Source organism: Thermobia domestica, chromosome 5 (assembly GCF_964235325.1).
Source record: "Thermobia domestica chromosome 5, izTheDome1.hap1.1, whole genome shotgun sequence".
In the NCBI taxonomy this organism is placed as follows: domain Eukaryota; kingdom Metazoa; phylum Arthropoda; class Insecta; order Zygentoma; family Lepismatidae; genus Thermobia; species Thermobia domestica.
Window position 1 is genome coordinate 1,009,761 of NC_137458.1, and position 24,347 is coordinate 1,034,107.

The 24,347-nt window shown below is 35.1% G+C and overlaps 1 protein-coding gene across 8 annotated transcripts in view; it reads right to left on the minus strand.

The window, feature by feature from the left end:
- Positions 1 to 24,347, minus strand: part of MRP (Multidrug-Resistance like Protein 1) — a 301,358-nt gene that overhangs the window by 3,212 nt on the left and 273,799 nt on the right. For all 8 annotated transcript variants that reach the window (XM_081758084.1, XM_081758089.1, XM_081758090.1 and 5 more), the window contains 8 exons: positions 21,377 to 21,485; positions 19,748 to 19,874; positions 17,478 to 17,576; positions 15,480 to 15,629; positions 10,290 to 10,448; positions 7,880 to 8,046; positions 1,994 to 2,108; positions 423 to 502 (listed from right to left, as the gene is read on the minus strand). In XM_081758084.1, coding sequence (XP_081614210.1) covers positions 423 to 502; positions 1,994 to 2,108; positions 7,880 to 8,046; positions 10,290 to 10,448; positions 15,480 to 15,629; positions 17,478 to 17,576; positions 19,748 to 19,874; positions 21,377 to 21,485 — 1,006 coding nt within the window. The remainder of the gene's footprint in view (positions 1 to 422; positions 503 to 1,993; positions 2,109 to 7,879; positions 8,047 to 10,289; positions 10,449 to 15,479; positions 15,630 to 17,477; positions 17,577 to 19,747; positions 19,875 to 21,376; positions 21,486 to 24,347) is intronic.

Consider the following 24,347-nt stretch of genomic DNA (forward strand, 5'->3'; position numbering starts at 1 on the left):
AGTGTATGACTTCTTCGGCGTACCGTGCCGATGTGTTAACCATTACGCTACCCAGTCCGCTTCCAGAACAGTCATACACTCTCCAACTTTTTCGGTGTTCTTTCAGTCGGACTACGTGGCTTGTACAAATCCCATGTCCATGTTCAGAACACCGCTAGCTTGTATAGTAAAGAATTCGCATCTACAGAGGATCTGGCATGTAAAAATAAGTTTAAATCGGTTGTTTGCTTCTTTCATTTATATACTAACACTCCACATTTTATTTAAGAATAACAGTTAGATTTTTTTGCTTCTTCTAGAAACAATGAAGCAACACCACTGTTTCTCTGCTTTTTATGCTATTACAAAACTAATTTTAAAAGAATTAACAGTTAGTTTTAAAAATGAAGGTCTAACAGTAAACAGTGTATAAATGAACTAACCTGTCACTGTCCATAATTGTATTTAACCTATGGGCAATTGTCAGTACTGTACATATTTTGAATTCTGATCGGATGGTTCTCTGCAAGAAAAACAAATAAAATATTATTTTGTAGGAATCGCATTTTCAGATTTTTCCTACAGTGTTAGTTTTTTTTACAATATTTTCATAATTTGTTGCAAATTTTGTGTATTAATAATATTTTATTCAATCTTTCCAATTTTCCGTTTATTTCAATCAGTCATGTTTTGATTTGACTAGCTTATATGTGGGCGTAGTGATACTAAAGACCAATTCTGTTACCTGCTGAAATGCACATATTTAGGAATTTTTTTCTGTATATCATTTTAGTATTTTCGTATTGTAAATATCCGATTTCTTTAACTGAGATACGTATTTCAAAACTATTCACACAGAAAATCTGATGATTATTAAAACTGGGCGGATTATGTTTATAATCTTGCATATGTTTACACTTCCATATGTTAAAATGGAAATGTTGCCATGGAAATAGGCGTGTCAACCCCTGATTTGAGGAAAGTCTGGGGTCGAGATTAGTTAATTGATAGTGGTAATTGAAAATGGAAGTTGTATTTAAGGTCGGTTCTGGATATATTTAACAGTTTTGCTAATTTCATCAGAGGTAAGGTATGTCTGACAACTGACGTATAATTAATAAAGTTCAAAAAAGTACTGAACTGAATTTGCTGAAGAAAATCTATTAAATAAATCAATTTGGAAAAATATCTTAAGTGAAATAGCATCTCTTATTTCATCAGTGATTTAATTTGCTTAATCTGTTTGTTGATTAATAAATCTTGAGCATTACCACAAACTTAACTCTTATTTTGACTTCAAAATTAAGTTAGAACTAAATGTAACGTTTTGACAGTATCGATATTACAGTTTAAATTACTTTTACTGGCAAAAGAAGTTGGAATTTTAAAAGCATGGGAAAGGCAACTAACGACGATTTGTGGCTAGCTGCTTTAGTCCCTTCTTCCACAGAGTAAAATGACTATATTTCCGAACACTGTACAATACTTTATTACTTAACTAAATTATTAATATTTTGGTAAAATGAAAGACTCTTGGTAAAAAGAAGTGTAATTTTGGATTTTTCCTTCAATGACTTAAAATTCTTCAACCTAGTTATGTTCTGCAGAATATTATGCATTATCGCACAGATAGTCACAATATCAATTAATTAATTTATAATGATGTTTACAAAATTAATAATCACAAATACCTTCACAATAGATCTAATTATCTTCCTATTTTGATTCTGGTACAGATGCAGGTAAGACAAAAGAACACAACACAATATCGTAAATTACAGGAACTTTTTCATGTATAAAATATAAAATCTCTCCTGGCTAAATGGTTAGAATTCTTGTTTTTAGTTCAGAAATCAGAGTTCGATTTCCATTAGAATCACATGTTAAAAGTAACAGTCCCAGTGTCCAGGAGAGACATAGTACATCTATTCAATAAGGTCTCCCTGCATGTGTATAGTTATATTAAATTAAGTGATAACATTTTCCTTTGTGTGCTACTGATTAGTATATTCACCTGAATGAGATCATCTGTTTCTAAATCAACCGCTGCTGTTGCTTCATCCAATACTAATACTTTTGTCTTCCGTAACAATGCTCGCGCCAAACATATCAACTGCCTCTGGCCAACACTGAAAAAGAAAAAGAAAAGGAAAAAATAAAAAATAAAATATCGCTCAGAAAATGAATAAATATAAATTATTTAATTCTTTAAAGTAAACATTACCATTCTTTTAAGATACTGCTTTCATCTTTGAAGTTCAACTAATATAACACTTATGGATAAATAGGAGTATATTTGGGTATTTTATGCCCCTGGGCCCCAGGAAGTTTTGCATTATTCCGCCTTACTTGTTCATATTCAGTATAGGCCTAAACAACACGGCCGTCAGCAGAAGCGGCGTACAGAATTAACTGCACGGATTCGGTTGGCAGTTGATAAGCAATACTATCGTCGCGCCACTATCGCCGTAAGAAGAAAGTTCGGTCGCGCTGTGGTACAAATGTCGTTGTGCATTGTTCCCTTAAATTTCTCTCTTGTGAATAACTACTTTCTTTTCTTCCGTATACCACACTTCAATCTCGATTTTTAATATGCCGCCTCTCGAAATTTACCGTCCTGGGCCTCGGCCTGTGGAAATACGGGCCGATGGGTAAAGCTTGTATTATCCTATAACATTGGGTGAAACTAGAAGGATGTTTCAGTTTACATTTTTCTCATAATCTGTGTTGCACCTAACATCTCTTGAATAAAGTAATTATTTCATTCTCAACGTTTCTTACATAGATGATGATACTCCTTATATACTTGTTGGTTGACTGATTTGAAGTTTAACACCGAGGCTATGTAAGAGACCTTAAAGGGGGATTCAAACTACAAGAGCTCCCACCAGGAACAGAACCTGGGTTTCATGCACCTAAGGTCCGTACCTTAACGATACAGCCACGTGCAAGTTTTTATACAATGGAAAGAATGCAATTGTACAAAATGGAATTAAAATAAATATGAACTCTAATAATCATCATTATAATTCCCGGCGGGAGCTCATGTGGTTCGGATTCCACGTTAATCAGTAGGTCCACGTCTCATATAGCCTCGCTGCTGAACAGGACGTTAAACCCAATTCAAATCAAATCAATCATAATTATAACTAATACTATTCCAATTAGTCTTTCTTTGACACTAAATCACTGAAGCTCGAGGTGGAACGTTCTTTAAAAGGAGCTCCACCCCCAACAATTGAATCAAGTAAGCTTCACACATTCGCTTCTACGATAGTTATGAGCCATAACGATGCGCAAAATCTTTGGCAGGAATAAGAATTGCATGAACCAAGCAACTTCGGTAGTTTGGTATTTATCTGAGTAGAGGCTGGAATAAAACTGAATTTCAGTGTATTTCTTACTTGATCGAAAGTTGGTGGTCAATATTAATATTTAGGTCCCGGAAGTTGAAGAAAAATTGTGACAATTACGCTCAGACACTCAATTAATTGTTCATATATTCAAATTAAAAACATTTTTATATAGAAATTCAACTTATTTTAAAAGTCAAGGAAAATTTTATTTTGTTTCATTTAGCAGCCAAGCGAACCTCTTTCATTTGTTCCAGGTAAAGAAGTTTCTCTGCTTTTCAGAAAGAAAAAAAAAAAAAAAAAAAAAAACATAAGACGGTAACCGCACTAATAGACCACCCATTTTTCTACCTCGCCAGTAAACGGTAATGGAATTTGCTATTGTTACTCCAGCCATACTGTCGCACTACCTAAGTACCTCCATATCGCAAATATCACGTCACAGACACACAGGAACCAAAATTTTTTATCTACAATCTTCGCAAGTGCTTATGAAACTCTTTAACATCACGTACTAGCCCAAAAGAGACGCTAGGAACCAAAGCCAAGCCATCAACCGATTTTTGGGGAAATGGTGTCACGAACTTCAAGCGGCGAATCAGAATCCGAAATTCAAAATTCACAAAGAAAAGAATGAAGCGTCTATTTTTTTTTAAAAAAAAAAAAAAAGAAAGAAAGAAAGAAAGCTGGGAGAACGCCTACACGGAAGAGAGGTTACTCTAAATCGAATCTTCATCGTAAAAACATCACCAATACGCGACTCATAAGCATACGTCAACTCATATATACATATATATATATATACTTAAGTGATTAATTTAATAAGAATGGCTAGCTAAAGACCCCTTAGCGGCCAGCTACTCAAACCACGCGTTATCCACAGCAACATAGTCATTACAAAATTACTTATGTAAATATTTAAAACATTAGCCACAGATATTATTTTTATCATCTTACGGTGACGCTACGTAATTTGTGATTTTGAACTGAGTCTGTGATTGATCTATATACGTGGACTTCCTGTATTCAGAGAGGAAAAGTAGTGCGATGGATGGCGGATATATATATAAACTGTGCGAGTGAAATTTAAGTGCAGATGGATGTGATAAGTGACGCATCGTTGCATTTCAACAACATGGAGATGAAGGACGGAGACACGGGTTCGATCCCCGATACTTGGAACAGATGCCTTGCCACACGAAGACCCAGAAGCTTCAGACAAACGTGGACCTCTTCTCCGGGAGTTGAATCCAGAGGACAGCGGGGTCTGAGAAGGGACATTAGGAAGCATTGTGACGGTCAGTTAAGTACAGTGCAGTTTTCTTCTGAAGTGTGGAAATATAAGCGGAAGGACTTATTAAGGTAGGACAAAGTATTCTGTTATTTTCTTTATTGAAGAAGGACTATGGCCAATATTTCCGTGATTCGTGATCTCCATACTCACCTTTTCCTAGAAACTTCGGGACATTGTTTATTCATACGGAACTGTCCGTAAACATTTAGAGCATTTTTTTTTTAAAATTCTTTTTAAAAGAAGTAAACAAATAGCCTAATGCCTTGGTTGCATTTCCAAAATTAGTTCACGGATATAGGAACTATTAATTTCATTCTTGAATAAGTACCATAAAATTTTTGATTATTTTAGTAGTGAAATTTGTATACTTTGATTTGATCTTCAATCATGCATTTATTTGTAATCGTCATGTGTCAATATTTAGATCCTTGAAGCCGTCATTATAATCATTTATATGCAATCCAGTATTTATTTATATCAAGTTTGGATTATTTCTCTTTTAAACATAAATCGCGTTTAAGATGTGTGAATGTAATGTAATTTCTGTGTTGAGTAAACTATGATTTAGCGTCAAAGTCTAGTTGTTCAAATTTTAACATTTGTATAGGTTGTGTTAGGGAAATATGTGTCAGAACGGTAAACAGGCTTAATACCATTTTATTGTAACTTGTCAATTTTTATTATAATCATTCTTAAAAGAAACAATCAATATAAAGCTTCCAAAGACGTGCTATGTTGAGTAAGTTTTTAGACAAATAAGTGTAAACATTCTTATCCCGTAATATCGTTAGTCTCTCATAAATAAGGTAAACAAACTTAAGATACTCGAGTAAATCCCTTCGGAGGTACCTATCTGAGCAACGAACGCAGATAGGGTCCATAGCTATGGAGAAACGTTTATTCGCAAAAGAAGGAGTCAGTGAGAAAATCAAAAAGTGTCGACAATATAATTATTTTGATCAATTGACCAAACTATAATAATGGTAGTACTATATATATATTTCTGTGTAGTGTATTTGAATATGAAATATTTGTGTAGTTAGTGTTGTGTAACGATTTTTATTGTGAATTGTATTATTTTCCAACTGATATAGTATGTGTACAAAGTTATGTCTTGTTTATGCAAATCTTTTAAAATTGAGAATTCACTAGAGTTCATTAGAAACAGTGCACTAAATTTTCTCAAAAGCATACTATCGCTTCTAAACTATTTCTCCAGTAAGTCTTGCAAGCAACCTAAGCCATAAATTCTTTCATTCCGCAATCCGATTCTTAAACTTATTTCCATTTCTTTTATTAATAAAAAGAGGTAGTAACTGTGGGCGAATTACTTAATAGTCGGTTATGTCTAGGAGGAAAACAATAAATCATTTTGCTAATTAATATTCAGTTTAATAGAAATTTTTGTTTGTATAACTACGTCATGGTAATTATAAAGAATCGAATAGTTGAGTAGAAATAGATTGTTGCTAAATTTTACAGTCAAGATTAAATAATTTGAATATTACGTTGTACAGTGAAGAATGTGTTAAGAGAAATCATATTATTTGGTCAAAACAGTCAAAAGTCTGATTCATTTTCAGTAAAGTCAATTAATTCATTTTTTGTAAATCCAAATTAACTTTCTTGTTGATTTTTGTAGATATCACCTTATTTCTCGTTAAATTTATTAAAAGTCTATTTGACGTTAGAACCAAAGCATTTATGTGGTTATCATTTCAAAGATATGCCTATTTCTTTAACTGATATTAGCATACCTAGAAGTTATTTCAAATTACCCTGAACAGAAAAAGTTGAAGCACGGTTACATTGACCATCAGAAATTTTTTATCTAAATTAACTCATTTTTTAAACTTTAAATTAAACTTTCCTTGTTTGTTGCTTTTAAACTATTTTTGCTATCTCTACACACTTCGGTGACAAGGTGATAGTCAGTGTAGCCAACTGAACAAGCCATTAGCGAAAAATCTTTCTTTCAGCTTTGCAGCTTGTGAGATTTTTGCTCCGCATGTTTAAACCACTTAACTATTAACTACGCACCTGTTTTCCTAGCGCCTTGGAGACACCGTTATGGGGAAAACAGGATCGATTAGACATTAGGTCATCTTTCGTTATATATATATATATATATATATATATATCAATTTTTTTTTTATTCCAAACCATCTTAGCAAAACTGTATTTTTACCTTGGAGAACTGAAGTTCGAGTCCCGTGGAGTCAACTTCAATTCTCCAAACTCTCATTCATTTTTTTATTTCATTTGTGTAATAGGCAGATGAGTTGTCGCTCATCAGTACCATTCACTTTTCAAGTACAAGGTCAGGTATTCATTTTTCTGAGGCATATTAGGCTCATCCGTGAGTGCCTTAATTATTCGTTCTCGTTCAGATTATATATGCAAATCAGAGATAAGGAATCGAATTCCGAAAACAACACGTTTCATATTCCTCGTCGCCCGAATACGTAAGATCTGCTTATTCATAATATCACGCGGAAATTCTATTTGGTAGCCCGAGCAGAAACTTTCCTTTCATTGTTAGTAATTTTCAATCGTTACAAAACTTGGCTTCCAATACCGGAACCCCAGCGTTACAAAATCTTTTTTTTTACGTGGCCGAAGACAAGGCTTAACGTAATATATGTTCATTTTGGGTCATTGTACGCCAAAAAATGGTGGATTTTATTTGTCCTTTTTGCCTTTTTCGGCGGTTTTTTTTTTTTTGTTTTGTTTTGTTTATTGGTCTTTTTTAAAGCTTTTTATAGGTCTTAACGTCTTTTTTAGAATTTCATCTTTCGACTATAAATTTACTGGCCATTAACTCGAATCACCACCACCTCTTAAACATCTTTTCTTTAGTAAAGAAAATTCAAAAGATAAGACATTCTTCAACGACTGGACTGATAAGGAGGCAACAATCGTAAGTCTGATAAGGAGGCGTACCAATGACCTCCAGCAAGGGGGGCTGAGGGTGGGGAAGTTTTCTTATTTTAGTTTGTACTTCAGTTTTTGGAAGAACAGACCGTTAACCTACCAGAAGCTTGTATTTCTTGAGCATTATATTCATTAAATATGTAATTCTAATTAAATTAGTTCTTATTTTTACGTTATTTTTTTCCAGCTTTCGGGTTCTTTTTTAAAGATATGTTTAGGTCTTTTTATAGGTCCTTTTTAGGCAATTTTAAGGTCTTCAACTTCCGAGCCCTATTAATATTGATCGATTTGATTTGATTTTCGAGTTTATTCAACATACCTTAAATTCTCTCCACCCTCTGCAACTTCGTGATTTAATCCTGCCGGCAGGCCTTTCACAAAGCTCTTCAAATGCGCATGCTCCAGGGCTTTCCAGAGTTCGTCATCGGAATGGCGATTGAATGGATCCAAGTTGCCACGTAGCGTTCCAGAAAATAACACAGGGTCCTAAGGAAGAACAAGAAGATTGGATATACCAAATTACATCATATTGATGCTCCTTTACGAACTTTTAATATAATCTTAGACATTCGCTTTGCTAGCAGTTTTCCCTGTTGTTATATATAATGCTACAGTGCTAGAGAAAAATCTTACCAATTAACAGAGATAAATTTATCCCATTCTACAAGTAGTACAATTCGTCAAATTACGCCATCTGCTCCATACGTTGACGTTCCCATTTATTATTTCTAAACCAGTTCCTCAAACTACTTTAAACAATAAAATCAAAAAGTATTTCTCTTGCTCTTCTCTACTACATAGCAAGCTAACCAAGAAAGTTCTGTCGCTTTTTTGCCCACCACCCTTGAACATCGACATGTCATCTAAGACGTACCTGGAAGATCAAAAAAGTCTCCATCAGCATCGACGACCTTTTGCCAACGTTCTGGAAGGCAATGGATTCTATAAAACTTGGTGGGACATGAAGCGAAGAAAGTGTCAAGTGCATTTTGCACCTCTACCAGGGATTTGAATTGGCGTCCTCTAAGTTGATTGTTCAAGGAATGTAATAGGTGATAATCGAACGGTGCAATGGCTGGAGAGTATGGCGGATGCAATAGTGTTTCCCATCCAAGGCACGGAATGGCGTCCTGGGCAGTGGCGTCTCTGGCATGTAAAATTTGGAGGTGGGGGGGAGGCATCAAAGAAAGTGATTTAAATGGTACTACCTAGCCTAACCTGTTTATTATGTTCGATTCCACTTGTTACCTTTCTGCTTACCTAGGCTGCCGAAAATATGAACTTTAAAGGTCCATCGCTCCAAAACTATGGAACCTACCGCAGTTGGGTAAAGATTTCACTAAGAAACTAATATGTGTGCTATCCAAAAATACATGTTTCAGAATCTTAAGATACTTACGAAGTAATTTTTATAGACGAAGTTTGGCTACAAGCGTATAATTTGAAGTATTCTCCAACTACCCTCATAAAAATTGTTGCGGAAGTACCGCAGGATTCTGAAACTTGGATATTTGGATAGGGCGTATACTAGTTCCTAAGTGAACTCTTGAACCGACTACGGTAGGTCCCATAGTTTTGGGGCTATGGACCTTTAAAGTTCATTTTTTCATGTTTTCGGCAGCCTATAAATCCGAAAGGAAGCATTTGTGCACCCAGGATGGTCTATACTTTTTGTCTTATTTTGGTGTCAAGGATCACCTCCCACACGTTGTCGGTGTTGTTTTGAAACACCCTATATATATAGAGTTCTGCTTCCATAACCATAATATCATAAATTAAAGTGACAGCTTCCTAGAAGCAAAATATCTTTAAATAAACAACTAGAATATAATTTCTTTGAAGAGCGAGATACTTTTGGAAACAGAAAAATGAGTTAAATGAACTTTGGACCTAAATATCTCCTAAACTAAATTATTCAATGGCGGGAAAAGATATTTCTTCAAAAGGAGTGAAAGATTTTTAGAAATTCTATAAAGTAAATGTGAGTGAAAATCAGCATCCATAGATCGAGTAGCTGTAAGGAAATACTACATTTGCAGTAAGTAGCTTTTTAAATACTTTAGAGATGGCGGGGAACTTATGTAGAACTATGTGCTACGTAGATTCAAAGAAAAATGGCCTATAAATTTCAAGGGAAATTGTAATTATTTGACACAAGCAAGTAAAGAATACTATTAATCTGAACAAGAATCATATTATGACCATTCACTATGTAGTGAAAATGTTTTAGACTGAAAATTACACAACCAACACAAATATAGCATATGGTGGAAGAAGATAGCAGAGATACACAACGGTCGGATGTTGAAGTACTCATTTCTAGTCTATGAAATCCTCGTTCCATGCAAGTTGTGACATGTAGTATTGTGATGGATAAACAACGTATAATGAATTCCGACATCACCTACTTTATTGCACCATATATGTCACTGTGACTTTTTCACTTAACTCCACCTTCAGCCTCGCTACACCATCACGTGACCTACATTCCAAAATGACGCCGTCCACCTGGAAGCTTTATGGCTGCATTTCTGCTTTTCTGTCTTTCTTTTTTTTTAAATGTACCTTTTTAGTGTGTGTGTCTATTTTTCCGAGAGTAATTAATTTTCCATTCCCGTTTTGGGATTTCTTTATTCCAACTATATGAATCAATTAACTGGAGCCAGGAAAGTTATAAAAGGGAATTTAATTTGTTACTGATTAGGACAGATCTATTTATGGTTCTTTACCTGAGGAATGATAGTAAGTCGGGAGCGCAACGCATGCAATCCCATTTTGGAGATGTCTTCACCATCAATGGAGATGGAACCACCGGCTGACTCAATAATTCGGAAAAGAGCCAGCGTCAACGATGATTTCCCTGCACCTGTTCTTCCAACGATTCCAATCTGAAAAAGAAACAACACTTACAAAATAAGAGACAACACTTTCACATAACACTTCAAAAATTTAAAGAATCTGGACAGAAGAACAGCTTAATGTCAGAATAGTTTCGAGAGAAAGAGACAGAGAGAAAAAATAAACTGGGAAAATTGCCCGCTTGTAGAAAGTCACTATACAGAAATAAATTTGAATTTTTATTAAAAGTAAAAATGAGATGAAATAACCAATAAAATTAATGAAAAACAGTGTAGAGATGGAACAGGCAACAGGATGGTGCACGGTAAAGCACATAAACAACGAGAATATAAAACTGAAACAATACAAATTTAAAGAAAAAAATACAAAGAAGCAAATATATAAAGAAATTTTAAGTAATACCTATGTTATTAATGGATAGCAATTAAGGCAGACTAGACCAGATAACAGTTCCAACGCCAAAGCAGACCAGCTACGTTTGGTCTACTATAGCATGTACGAAAAACAGATAAATGAATATGGCAAATTATATTACATGTACCAGCTTCCGTATTCAACGCCGAACTAGTCTACTTTGCCAGGATAAATTTTAACATATTACACGTACTTTGGCATAGATAACTCAATGTTAGTAAAAATGGTAGGTGGTTTAGTCTGCCATCTTGCTATCCCTTAAATCAGAAAAAATCAAAGATTGTTATAACACATCCCCTATAGATTACATACAATGAAATTTAATGACCGAAAATGTGGGACTGAGCTCAGATCAAATTCAGGTCTCCGACTTAACGCGCCAGTGATATATCAAGTTCTTACACAGAACAGCTGCACATTTACACATTCTGAATTTCAATACTCAAACTATGTAAAGGGATAAATAATAATAAATGAAATCCCAATTAATTCAAAAGCTAAATAATTACTTTCAATACGTTATCACTTCCTTTACAAATGTCATAAAATGCGTATTACCAAGAACGGAGTAACCCTATTTCCCCCTCGATTTGTATGGTGAATTCACTTAACGAAGATGCTGATAGTATGCGTATTCCTTATTTTCTCCAATTTCAAAAGCAATAATGTATTAATTATTTATTTTGATGGTCAATAACAGTGTTCACTAAAATATCAGAAATATTTGTACGGCCAGGACTAATTTTATATACCTTTTTATTTAAGTATGTGTATATTCTTAATATTTGGGACATATTTTAACATTATAACAAAATAAATATAAAAACGTATTTTGAATTCCTACGGAAAACAGTTATCGAATTGGAAGTAAACTATTAAAAGTCAAATTATATTTTAAACAGACTTTTAATATGTATTTACCAAATTAATAATATAATTAGATTATTATTAACTTTTAATGAGATGATTGGGCTTCTCGTCTTATGCAAAGTTCCTGGATATCTGTCTCATTACTAGTCAAATTTAGTCGAAGACTGCACGTATATTAAGTCGGTTTCAGTATTTTGTTTTCAGTTGAACGACTGATGAAAACCCCTTTGCACATAAGATAGGTTGTTGAAAACTACGAAGATTTTCTACTCCTTTAGATAATTCTGAAAATTCGCTTCTCACTGAAGGTGAAATCGAGAATCAAGACAAACCAAGATCATAGAATTGCATTTTAAGCCCGCTATCACTTGAAAGTTCAATTAACTGTTCTTTCTTCGATAAGAGACCATTATCGTGAGTGTAAGCTAACGCCTTCAAAGTTCTAACTGGAAATCCAATCTGAAAACGACCACTAGGAAGACCTAGGCGCAGATGGGTTCCATAGGTCATAGTTAGTTAGTTAGTAAGCTCTTAAATGGATCGCGGATCCACAGAAATTTCTTAGACAAGTTATTTGGAAAATACATTTCGAATTTTTGGTTTACAGTTTTTGAGGTGGATACAAACCCTTTTAATAAACTCAGACTCGACAAAAATTAAAAAATGATCCAATTAGAAAAGATGTAAATTGACTTTTTTTTATGTAACTGATCTACTGCATTTTTTTTTTTTTTTTGTCGAATATCTTCATTTTGTTCTAAGCATAAGAACACTGAAACGTTTTCCTTGAAGGAAGAGATTTAGTTCATTTAATTTAGAAAAAATAGTCTGAAAGATAGGATAATGTCAGTAACTAAGCTTCGTCAACAACGACTGATACAAAATCAGAATTACGTTCACTTACATATAATATAAAGGTAAACAAGAAAGTTCTGTCGCTTTTTGTGGAGGTCTGTGTTCAATTGGCTCTCACGCCGTGAGTTGAATGCGAATGGAGATAAGGCGAAGGTCAGCTGTTGGTGTGGGTATATCTAACATACTGTCTGGTTGTGGAAGCTCAGTTATACCGTGAATTAGCGTAAGGACAGAGTGAACATGGGACCTCCACAGAGCGTTATAAGGGCGTGTATGCTGTACGAGTTCAAACTGGGATCAAACGCCGCTGCAGCAGGGCGGAATATATGCCAGGTCTTTAGTGAGGGTGTTGTGAATACGCAGACACTGCAGCGGTGGTTTAAGAAGTTTAAGTATTGTGACGAAGCACCCGAAGACGCACCACGTGACGGACAACCAACACATGTACAAAATGAAGATCTTCAGGCAGCAATTGAGGCGAACAGTGGTCAGACATGTAAGGAACTGGGACTACAGTGTGAGTGGTAAAACCATTCGGCAGCACCTCCATCAACTTGGAAAGCACTACAAGTTCAAATCTTTAGTAGAGGTGCAAAATGCATTTGATACCTTCTTCGCTTCATGGCCCACCAAGTTCTAACGCGATGGAGTCCATGGCCTTCCAGAATGTTGACAGAAGGTTGTCGATGCTGATGAGGACTATTTTTGATCCTCCAGGTACGTCTTAGGTGACATATCAATGTTCGGAGGAGGTTGGTGAAAGGGCGACAGAACTTTCTTGGTTACCTTTCTAAAACTTTCTGCCTTAATTTAAATAATCTAAGTACTTTGCACTTGGAAAGCCAGCGAATTTCAAAATGAAGCAAAAGATGTGTATATTCACTGTCCATTTCATTGCACAATACGGAAAATAACCTATTATTTAACGATCAAGCATCGATAAATGAACTAACTTCACATTCTTACTTAGCACAGTTTTAAATTCTAGTAGCACTCCTTTGGAGGCCAATGCTTTCTTATATATGAAACAATGCACCCAGTTCATATCTGAAACTATTTTCTTGATCTCAGAAATAACTCACTATGTCTGCCTGTAAGGACGCGGACTACATATGAACATAAGGCCACACATTTTCCCCAATGTATCTGTTTCCTTCTTACGTAACTGTTGACAGAGTAAAATATTTCTTCTCCAGTTCTTCAGGTTGGCAAAATGCTACAAAATAGAATATCGTCCTGTATGCCATCACTATGTGCATATCTAAACGAAGGACATCAATTGGGCATCGTTTGTTACATCAGTGATTTCGTCTATTTGCAACGCACAATGACTCCTAGCAACTCGTTCGACTGGAATTGTACGTTACCTGCCATATCGTTAACAGACCTAATCACTGCGAAATTAAAATACCGCTAATTTTACAGTAATTATGTGATATTTTCAAATAGATAAAAGATAATCCAAATGTGGGACATGAGCGTCCAAGACAATATTATTTTGTATGAGGTACTGTTATCACGAGTCATCTAGTAGCTTTCCGTTTGCAGCCATTTAGAAACGCGAAAACAAAAACACTGATTTTCTAAATGGCTGAAAATCGAAACCAGGTAAGTGATAACGGTATCTCATGTAAAATAATATTTTCTAGTGACCTCTTGTTCCACTTTTCGATTATCTTTTATCTATTTGAATAAATCATATAATTACTGTAAAATTAACGGTATTTAAATTTTGCCGTGATGGAGCCTCTTAATTCTGAGACTGACATTGTCACTTCAAAGAGAAATCAAATCAATATCTTTTGGCAGGTATGGGCAACTATAGTATATACCATATGTTTTATAGCTGGAAGAAGTAAATTTTCCCCGATAGATGAGGTTTCCCTGTTTTGGCTATGCGTAAACTTCAGAGGTAGGATGTTTTCAGTGCTTTGCTATTAATTGAACACTTGGCCGAAACTTTATCTTTCCCACAACTTAGCATCTCCATTGTTTGGGGACTCAATTGGTTTGTTTCTCACATTACAATGATTTGTTTCTAAATGTCACTGGAGTTTTGTAGGTTTCATGCACTAGTTTCCCAACATTTCATAACGCAAAACGCACTGTGATTTCTGTTTACTTTCATAGCCGTACCAAGTCAGTCATGATTCCAATATTTCCAATTGTATTTTTCTTTCAACTGTTTGCTTTAACTCTTATAGGAAAGTCACATTTACATGTCATAACAACGCTCGTTTCACAATTAGAATTAGCTTCGCTTGCATTTCTGTTTTAAATCACTTTTCCCATATTAAAACACTTTTCGAAGATAAATGAAAACTCGACTTAACTGACAGTACACTTAGCACTTCTGAAGATCTCCTGATCTTCCATTGGCAGAGGAAATTTATTAATAAATAACAATACACAACAACTAGCTTGTTAAAATATGGATACTACATTTTTACTTCAAATAACAAAGGAAAGCAAAAGCAATAAAATCCTTGTTTGCTTTATCGTCCTTTATGTTCCCCTCCCTTCTGTAAAATCAATTACTGTTGGCACGTACCGCGGTCTCTTTCAAGTTAGCAAAAACGAAGTCATGTAGCTCTACCAGGTGTTTGTCTCATAACTGAAATGTGTTTCATAATTTTAGAATATAAAATGTGGATACGAGTAGTGTTTTGAGATGAAATATTGTAAGACCTTTGAAAGTCTGGCTTCTAGTGTCTATTTTACATGAAAAGTTTTTACTTGTTTATTTTAAACTTGATTTGTTACAATATTTTTGTCTGCGGATCATCTACATCATCTTCGCGGACCACAGATTGAGAAACGCTGGTCTACATTATTTTACTGAACATTTATCTAATAGTCGGTAACGCAATTCAAATCTAAACTTGAAAAGATATGTATACATAAAAAGATTACGTGAGTACCTTTTCCCCTCCTTTGACGCTACATGAGATGCCATGAAGAACCAATTCTAATCCTTCCCTGTAGCGGGTTTTGTACCCATCAAATTCCACTTGGCCTGAAGAGGGCCAGTCACTAGGTGGCCTTCGCGACGGAATGTCCCAAGGAGCTTCCTAAAACATAAGAACATTGTTTAGAATGTAAACATTTGAATAGATATATTGATACCCACAAATTAAAAAAGATTTGAAAAACTGTGACGTATTTTGGTTATGGATTCGGGGATGTTCCTATATTATTCAGAAAAATATTTTAATACTTGGATTTATATAAGCAATATGGTACCACATAATACGGAAGTAAGGTATATCAAATATGAACTTGAATGTTTGTACTACACCTTATTTGTTGAACTCACTGAAATGACTTACACATCATGTTTTCTATGTAGTCCCCCGTCACTACAATACACTTGTTTGAGCGTTGAGGAAACTTCTTAATCCCAGAGAAGTAGAAGCCTTTTGTCTGCATGTTGATCTGTGGGTTTTCCCGTTTTCTCCCACTCATCATCCTCTCCCCTAACCTCGAAGTATAATCGCTGGATGTTAAAAACAATAAACTTGAGGGGTATCTTAAACTTGAGGGAAAACAATAAACTTAAGGGGTATCTTAAACTTGAGGGAAAACAATAAACTTGAGGGAAAACAATAAACTTAAGGGGTATCTTAAACTTGAGGGATATCTTAAACTTGAGGGAAAACAATAAACTTGAGGGATATCTTAAACTTGAGGGAAAACAATAAACTTAAGGGGTATCTTAAACTTGAGGGAAAACAATAAACTTAAGGGGTATCTTAAACTTGAGGGAAAACAATAAACTTGAGGGATATCTTAAACTTGAGGGAAAACAATAAACTTAAGGGGTATCTTAAACTTGAGGGAAAACAATAAACTTGAGGGATATCTTAAACTTGAGGGAAAACAATAAACTTGAGGGAAAACAATAAACTTAAGGGGTATCTTAAACTTGAGGGAAAACAATAAACTTAAGGGGTATCTTAAACTTGAGGGAAAACAATAAACTTAAGGGGTATCTTAAACTTGAGGGAAAACAATAAACTTGAGGGATATCTTAAACTCGAGGGAAAACAATAAACTTGAGGGATATCTTAAACTTGAGGAAAAACAATAAAATTGAGGGATATCTTAAACTTGAGGGAAAACAATAAACTTAAGGGGTATCTTAAACTTGAGGGAAAACAATAAACTTGAGGGAAAACAATAAACTTGAGGGATATCTTAAACTTGAGGGAAACAATAAACTTGAGGGATATCTTAAACTTGAGGGAAAACAATAAACTTGAGGGGTATCTTAAAGTATCCTTAAACTTGAGGGATACCTTAAACAATAAACTTGAGGAATATCTTAACTTGAGGGTTATCTTAAAGAATCCTTGAACTTGAGGGATATCTTAAACTTGAGGGACACCTTAAAGAATCATTTCTTACATATTCATTTCCTCATCTACTTTCATTTAAAGGTACCTTCTAAAGCTTCCTGGAAACTAAGCAAATAATATTACTTATTATAAGAAGCCTAATAGAACAATCTTCCATATTATTCTTTTGTAATAAAAGTATTATGAAGCCCGCGTGTGGCTAGTCTTATATACCCTCGCTGCTAACGGGACGCTAAACCCCAATTCAACCAAAACTGTTATACTCCTTCTTTACTTGAACATCCCGAAGAAAATCTTTAATTCAATGTCACAAATTATGCAAGAAATCTTATAGAGACGAATAATCTTCGTTAAAGTTCAACAAATCGTACTCGCTTCATTATTTAAATAAAATAAATAAAACCTCAGTATTTATCTATTAAAGCACACATGATGTGATTACAAAAAGGTTCAAACTCGTAAACTTATCTTCAGAAACCTGTATTGCTACTAGGAGTTAAAATCGCTACAGGTATTAAAAAGTTTTAAATGAATTCTTATTATAATAAACGGGTAATTTACCTGTGGTGTTTCACCATATTCTTTTATTCTTTCCACAGCCACTATATTGGTTTCAACATCTGATGTCATTCGCACCAACCAGTTTAATGTTTGTGTTATCTAAAGGTAAAAGTACAATAGAAGCATATTAGTTAAAAGTTCTTATAAACACAATGGACAAACAGTTATTTACTCCTTGTAGAACTAACATTAGTCACTTCCTATCGTTATACATGGCGCTTAAGACTAAATGAACCAGCAATGCAGTTAACTGAATTGAATATGCCAGTTGGATGTATAGAGACAGACAGGGAAAATGAGTGGGCAAAGCAAAGTTGTGAAAAAAAAAAAAAATGACTGTTCCGTTTGGGAATGTGCAGGGGAACGCAGTAAATGAATTTGACCTATTTGTTGACGTATCAAAGCGGACTGATCAACGTGTCTACCAGGAATGGTCTAACTCATGTCAGAATTGTGGGCGCACAAAGATCCTAACCATGAGGGACCCTTAATGAGTATCACGTATGATCAAGGAAAATCGTCTTCAAGCCCAACAGGAATTGCTGCAGTCCGTGAATACAAGATCATTCCAACCAATTTCTGAAAGAAGATCGAAAAGGGAACTTAATGCAATGGCCAATTGGAATTCACGAAAAAGGTCTCTTTTTATTCATGTTTCTAGTAGACTCAAGAACACAGAGTGGGAACTTAATGGATTATAACAGAGTGAGAACGTACTGTGCTCTGACAACTAGCGTTTTTGTGTATACTCAATCAATGTAAAACGTAGAGTTTATCAAAAGTCCAAGTTGGAGCGGGTTCTATGATGATTTGGGAGTTTTCGTAATATGACTTGGATTCATCCATACAGGTGAATGTGAAATGAACAAGAATATTTATTTGGACATTTTCAGTGACCTGGTGTTTCAATTTCTCCAACAAGTTTATGCTGAATATGCAGTGGACACATCCTATATCTTAAAACGCAAGTGGCATTGTCACAGGCCTCAAAGCGTCTGCACCTAGTATGAGGAATATTTGGGACTGGGACTGGGTCTGGCTTGTAAAGTCTCCAGATTTAAATCTAATTGGAAATTGTGTGTGTCAGAGGGTGAAACGCAGAAATAAGCACTTCCGTACTTTGCTCGAATTATGAGACCTACTGATCAGTGAGTGGATTCGCTTGATGTGGCATACCTTCAATACGTGGAATTACTTCAGCCAGGATAGAGACCCGGTACTAGGTTAAGCTCCACGACGGGTAACTAATCTTTTATACGGCATTTAACAGTAAATTAAAAGCAGGAAGAAAGAAACTAATGATATTATACAATATTTCCTAATCCACAGAAAAAACAGATATTAGTGCAAATTTTTCACAGATAATAAAATGGGGTAGCAGGCCTTACCCATAAGTATTTACTAAATTTTTTATTATATGATTTTATTGGTTGTTACTACAATTGCTTATGGAACTTTACAGGCCTTATCCATAAGTATTTACTGAATTTTTTACTATATGATTTTATAAGTTGTCACTACAACTTCTTATGGAACTTTACAGGCTTTACCCATAAGTATTTACTGAATTTTTTACTATACGATTTTTATAAGTTACTACAATTTCTTATGGATCTTTACAGGCCTTACCTATAAATATTTACTGAATTTTTTACTATATGATTTTATGAGTTGTTAGTACAATTGCTTATGGAACTTTACAGGCCTTACCTATAAGTATTTACTGAATTTTTTACTATACGATTTTTATAAGTTACTACAATTTCTTATGGATCTTTACAGGCCTTACCTATAAATATTTACTGAATTTTTTACTATATGATTTTATGAGTTGTTAGTACAATTGCTTATGGAACTTTACAGACCTTACCTATAAGTATTTACTAAATTTTTTATTGTATGATTTTATAAGTTGTTACTACAATTGCTTATGGAACTTTACAGGCCTTATCCATAAGTATTTACTGAATTTTTTACTATATGATTTTATAAGTTGTCACTACAACTTCTTATGGAACTTTACAGGCCTTACCTATAAGTATTTACTGAATTTTTTACTATATGATTTTATAAGTTGTCACTACAACTTCTTATGGAACTTTACAGGCCTTACCCATAAGTATTTACTGAATTTTTTACTGTATGATTTTAGAAGTTGTTAATACAACTTCTTATGCAACTTTACAGGCCTTACCTATAAGTATTTACTGAATTTTTTACTGTATGATTTTATAAGTTGTTACTACAACTGCTTATGGAACTTTACAAACCTGAAGTGCGTAACTGACTGATAATCCAACCAGACCTGGGTTCATGGTATCCCTTCCAAGAACAGCGAACAGCGATGCGAAGAAAATGATCAAGTTGCCGATCATTTCTAAGCGAACAGCCAACCATCTACAAAAGAACAATACAAATAGAAGTATAAATGAAACAAAGGAAAAATAATATAAAATAAAACTGATTTTTATTTCAATATATGTATGAATAAGGAATATAAATGTAGAGGTCACTACTCAGTTGTTACTTTACAATTGGCGGTCCAAGGTTATGGGTGCACCTCTCTATCAGGACTTCTCTGCGAATAGTGTTTAGATTGTCTGATTTGTATGTAGGTCTTTGCAGCAGCGAAGCTATATAGGATAAAATTCACAGTTTAAAGTGAGGCCTGACCCACTACAGGGAGTATTGCTCTCCTACCGGCAACTGGTGTGCCAAAGCCACCTTAGCTTCACTTTAGAAAACCTTGGAGGTTTACGTCCCACGGTTATGCTGGCTACACTAAAGGAGACGATGATGAGAAATGAATGAAATGGTGGAATGAAGAAAGTGGGAGGAAACGAGAGACCCACGCACACGGCGTTTGTCCACTACAAAGCTCACTTGGCGCGACCTGGGATCGAATCAATGACTTCATGCACCAGAGGTGAACGCTCTACCACTAAGTAAGCTCCTTCGTTGCTAAGTGGTTGGCGTAGGAGACCCGGGTTCGATTCCTGTCGGGAGCTCATGTGATTCGGATTTTACGTTAATCAGTAGGTCCTGTCTCATATAGCCTAGCTGCTGAAAGGGACGTTAAACTCAAAATCAACTCAACTCTACCACTGAGCCGCCGCGGTCCCTAGCTTCCCTTTAGAGTTATCGATCTAATTCTAGTATTTATTGCGTATTTAATGTTTCAATTGTTAAGAAAGTGAATTAGTTATCCCTATATACAAACGTTCATGGCATTAATGACATTCAACTTCTCTTATCATTATATATTCCAACCAATTTCGGGAAAAATAACAATGGTTAATAAGATTAGCTGATCATATCATAACGTTTTCCCCTTTTCTTTTTCTTTGACCGTTTTACAATTTATAAAGCATTCAGTTGCAAAATTGTCCTCATTAGGTACATTTCATGATGACTAGCCTGGTTTTGCCTAATTGTTGGTTGGCTGGAGTTTAATGTCCCTTTTTAGCACACAGGCTATATGATATGTGGAACTGCGATGAACCCGGACCACTATAATGAGGTCAAATTTTAATGCTCTCCTACCAGGAATCGAACCAGGACCATGTATACCAAAGGCTCACGCGCTAGTCACTAGGTCAGCGAGAAGGACTTTATTAAGAATATCGCTTGTGAGGGTAAGCATCGCAAAATGTCTTGCTTGCCAATAACAGCTGGGGTCGCGATTATTATACAGAGTGGGCACCTGACAAAGCTGAGAATTAAGGTTCACTAGGTACTAATGGGTTTTGTTAGGTTAGGTCAGGCCAGAAGGTACTTTGAGGTTAAGGGTTTAAGCGTGAGGTTGTGAGAGGTCAGGAAAAAATACACATCTTTGCACTCGGACACTACATACAAGTGTTTTGTTTTCTGGCTGATTCAAAAGAACAAAAAACACTTACCGGTTGGCGATAATACTTGGATAGTAGCATATTTGGTTGTAATCCACTTTACTTTCAGATTCTCGAATGAATCTTTCTTGCACTCCATACGCTCGTATCGTTGGGGCACCTGCAATCATTAAACACATCTTCAAAACAACAATAATCAACGTTACCGATTTTAAACATTCCACTAACAATAAATAATAATAATGATAATAATAATAAAAAATAATGAAGATGTAGGCAACTTAAAACTGAAGCTGAACAAGTTATTAGATACCCAAAAAAGTTCAGTTCGATTTCCAAACATAGCACATGCACTCCCTATACATTTCGTTTCGAGGTTTAAAAAAAGCGTAACGTGTTAGTGGTTCCTCTTGTATTCTACTAGTTGTAGTAACTTCAGTTGAGCAGCAACTCAAACATTTGAACACAAAATAGGGCAATATGGGAAGAAAATATGATCAGCATTCGGCAGAAACATAATAAAGAGCAGACAGTACAACAGCGGTACAACATATTTAAGAATGGCGATAAGCCTTCGCAAAAATAGCCATGCTAGGGTGTCTACAAGCCATACATAACGAGGAACTCAGAATGGTTATTAAAGCCAATAATGGTTCGTAGATTTGGAGTTCGGATCCCTATCAGCACCGAGGCTATATCAGACATTGAACTACAACTTAACGTGGGATCATTCCCACCTGGAAATCGAACTCGTTTGTACCGCGCCGAAGACCAGTGCGTTACCCATATATATACGAGGAAGCACCTAAAGCCGATAATGGTCAAATATATGAGGCATTGAGAGATGCGTTCAATTGCAGTCCAGAAATCATTCGACAACATCTCTCATCAGCTTAGGAAGCCATATACAAAGGGACGACGAGTCCTAAATCAAGTTCAGAAAGAAACACGAAGATATGCCTGTCTTCTCAGGAGTAAGGTACGTTTGCAAACACAGTATTCACTTCTATCTAGGTCGACAGTCATTACGCACAACTCTGAAAACGATCCCGAAAGTACGTAAAGTGATCCTTAGGGACAGAAGGCAAATAATCCATAATATCTGTAATAAAGCTGAATTGTAATACCAGACATGTCAACGCATTCTAGTGGAACCGATGTCATTTGAACGACGATTGATAAGATCATTGGGTTTACTTTAAAAACAACATGAGCATTGTTCCCCACCTACTTTCTTGATATTTTTACCTTTCCTTAACATTAAACAGAAAGGGTGTAGATTTAACTCCATCGTAGATATCCAAGCTGAACCACAACAGTTCTTGAACACGCTGGAAACGTTGGGCACAAGCCCGAGATGACTAGTCTGAAGATATGGTGGAAAGCACAATTTAAGGCACGTTTTCAGATTTTCACGAAGAAAGTCTCGGAAATTTTGGGTAGCACCTTGTATTACTGGTTATTGTACGACACTCAAAGTGTTTTCACACTTAAGTCTAGCAATATTTATACCTTGAGTTGAGTTGATTTTGAGTTTAATAACCGTTTCAACAGCGAAGCTATATGAGACGTGGACCTACTGATCAGGGTGGAAAAAAATCATTTTTGTTGATTTTTTTGATTTAAATCGATTTTTTTTTATTTAAATCAAATCTTTCTCCTGGTATAATACAAGATGCGAATTGAAGATAAAGCATTAGGAATTAGTATTAAATGCTAATTATGCCATTTAAGTGAAAGTATTGGGGTTGAATTTTGAATTATCCCCAATCGTTAACCTGTATCAATCCCAAACAATGTTACTTAACCCTTTTAAATTATGGCTCTTTTTAAAGGTAAATTATAGACTTTCAGTCAAGCAGCTACACCACCATCCCTACTTATCCTGGGGTCATGGTACATGCATCACTCTCTTTAGAATAGAACAGCTTTTGAAACGGTAACATTCACATTTCCTTATCATGTCTCTGAAGCGGGAAATTTTGAGAGTAATCGGCATTTTTTTAAACTTTTTTTTTTTTTAATTTGGTCCCCTCTGGATACCCCTGTGTTACAGCACGGATCTCAAAATCAACTGGGAAATGCTAAGGGGTGTACTAAATGTGTGTACAAAATTTCAAGCTTCTCTTTTGAGTAGTAAGAGTGAGGAAACTATTTAACAATGAGCTAAGAACATTCCCACAATGCCCCAGATGACCCGGATTTAATACAAAAATTTCCTCAGACATCCCTATTTATTCTAAGATCATGATTTGTACATTATTCTCTTCAGAATAAAACAAATTTTCAAACAGTACCCTTCAAATGTCTCCATCATGTATCTGGGGCAGGTAAATCACGAAAAAAGGAATTTTCTGTTAAAAATGTCTTAAAAAAAATATACCTCTGTGGACCCCTTCCCCTGTTTTAAAGCAGAGATCTGAAACAAATCTGAAAAATACTGAGGGGTGCACTGAGTAAATGTGCAAAATTTCAATCTTGTAGGTGCAAAAGTAAGCCCGTGAAAAATAATATTCCCCAAATACCCCAGATTCCCGTATAAAACAGGATCTCAGGTAACAGTTTCCTGAGACATTCCTATTTATCCTAGGAGCATAGTACGTACATCATTTTCTTCAGAATAGAACAGCCTTTCAAACGATACCATTCATATATCTTCATCTGAGACGGGAAAATCACGAAAAAAGCTATTTTTTGTTAAAAATATCCTTTTTTAAACATTTTTGCCCCTCTGGACCCCGCTGTTTCCACGCAGAGATCTGAAAACATCTGAAAATTATTAAGGGATGCACTGACGAGTGTGCAAAATTTCAGTCTTCTGAATGCAAAATGTAACCCGCCAAATAATAATAATAATAATACCCATAACAAAAAATATCTTTTTAAATTTATGACGTCATCACACACTATGCCTCAACGCAGAAAGGCGTGGCAGGGTAGGCAAAAACCATGGTTTTTATTGAAAAAAAAAAACAACAAAAAATCAGTTTTTTTTGTTTAAACCTGGTTTTTTGGTTTAAAC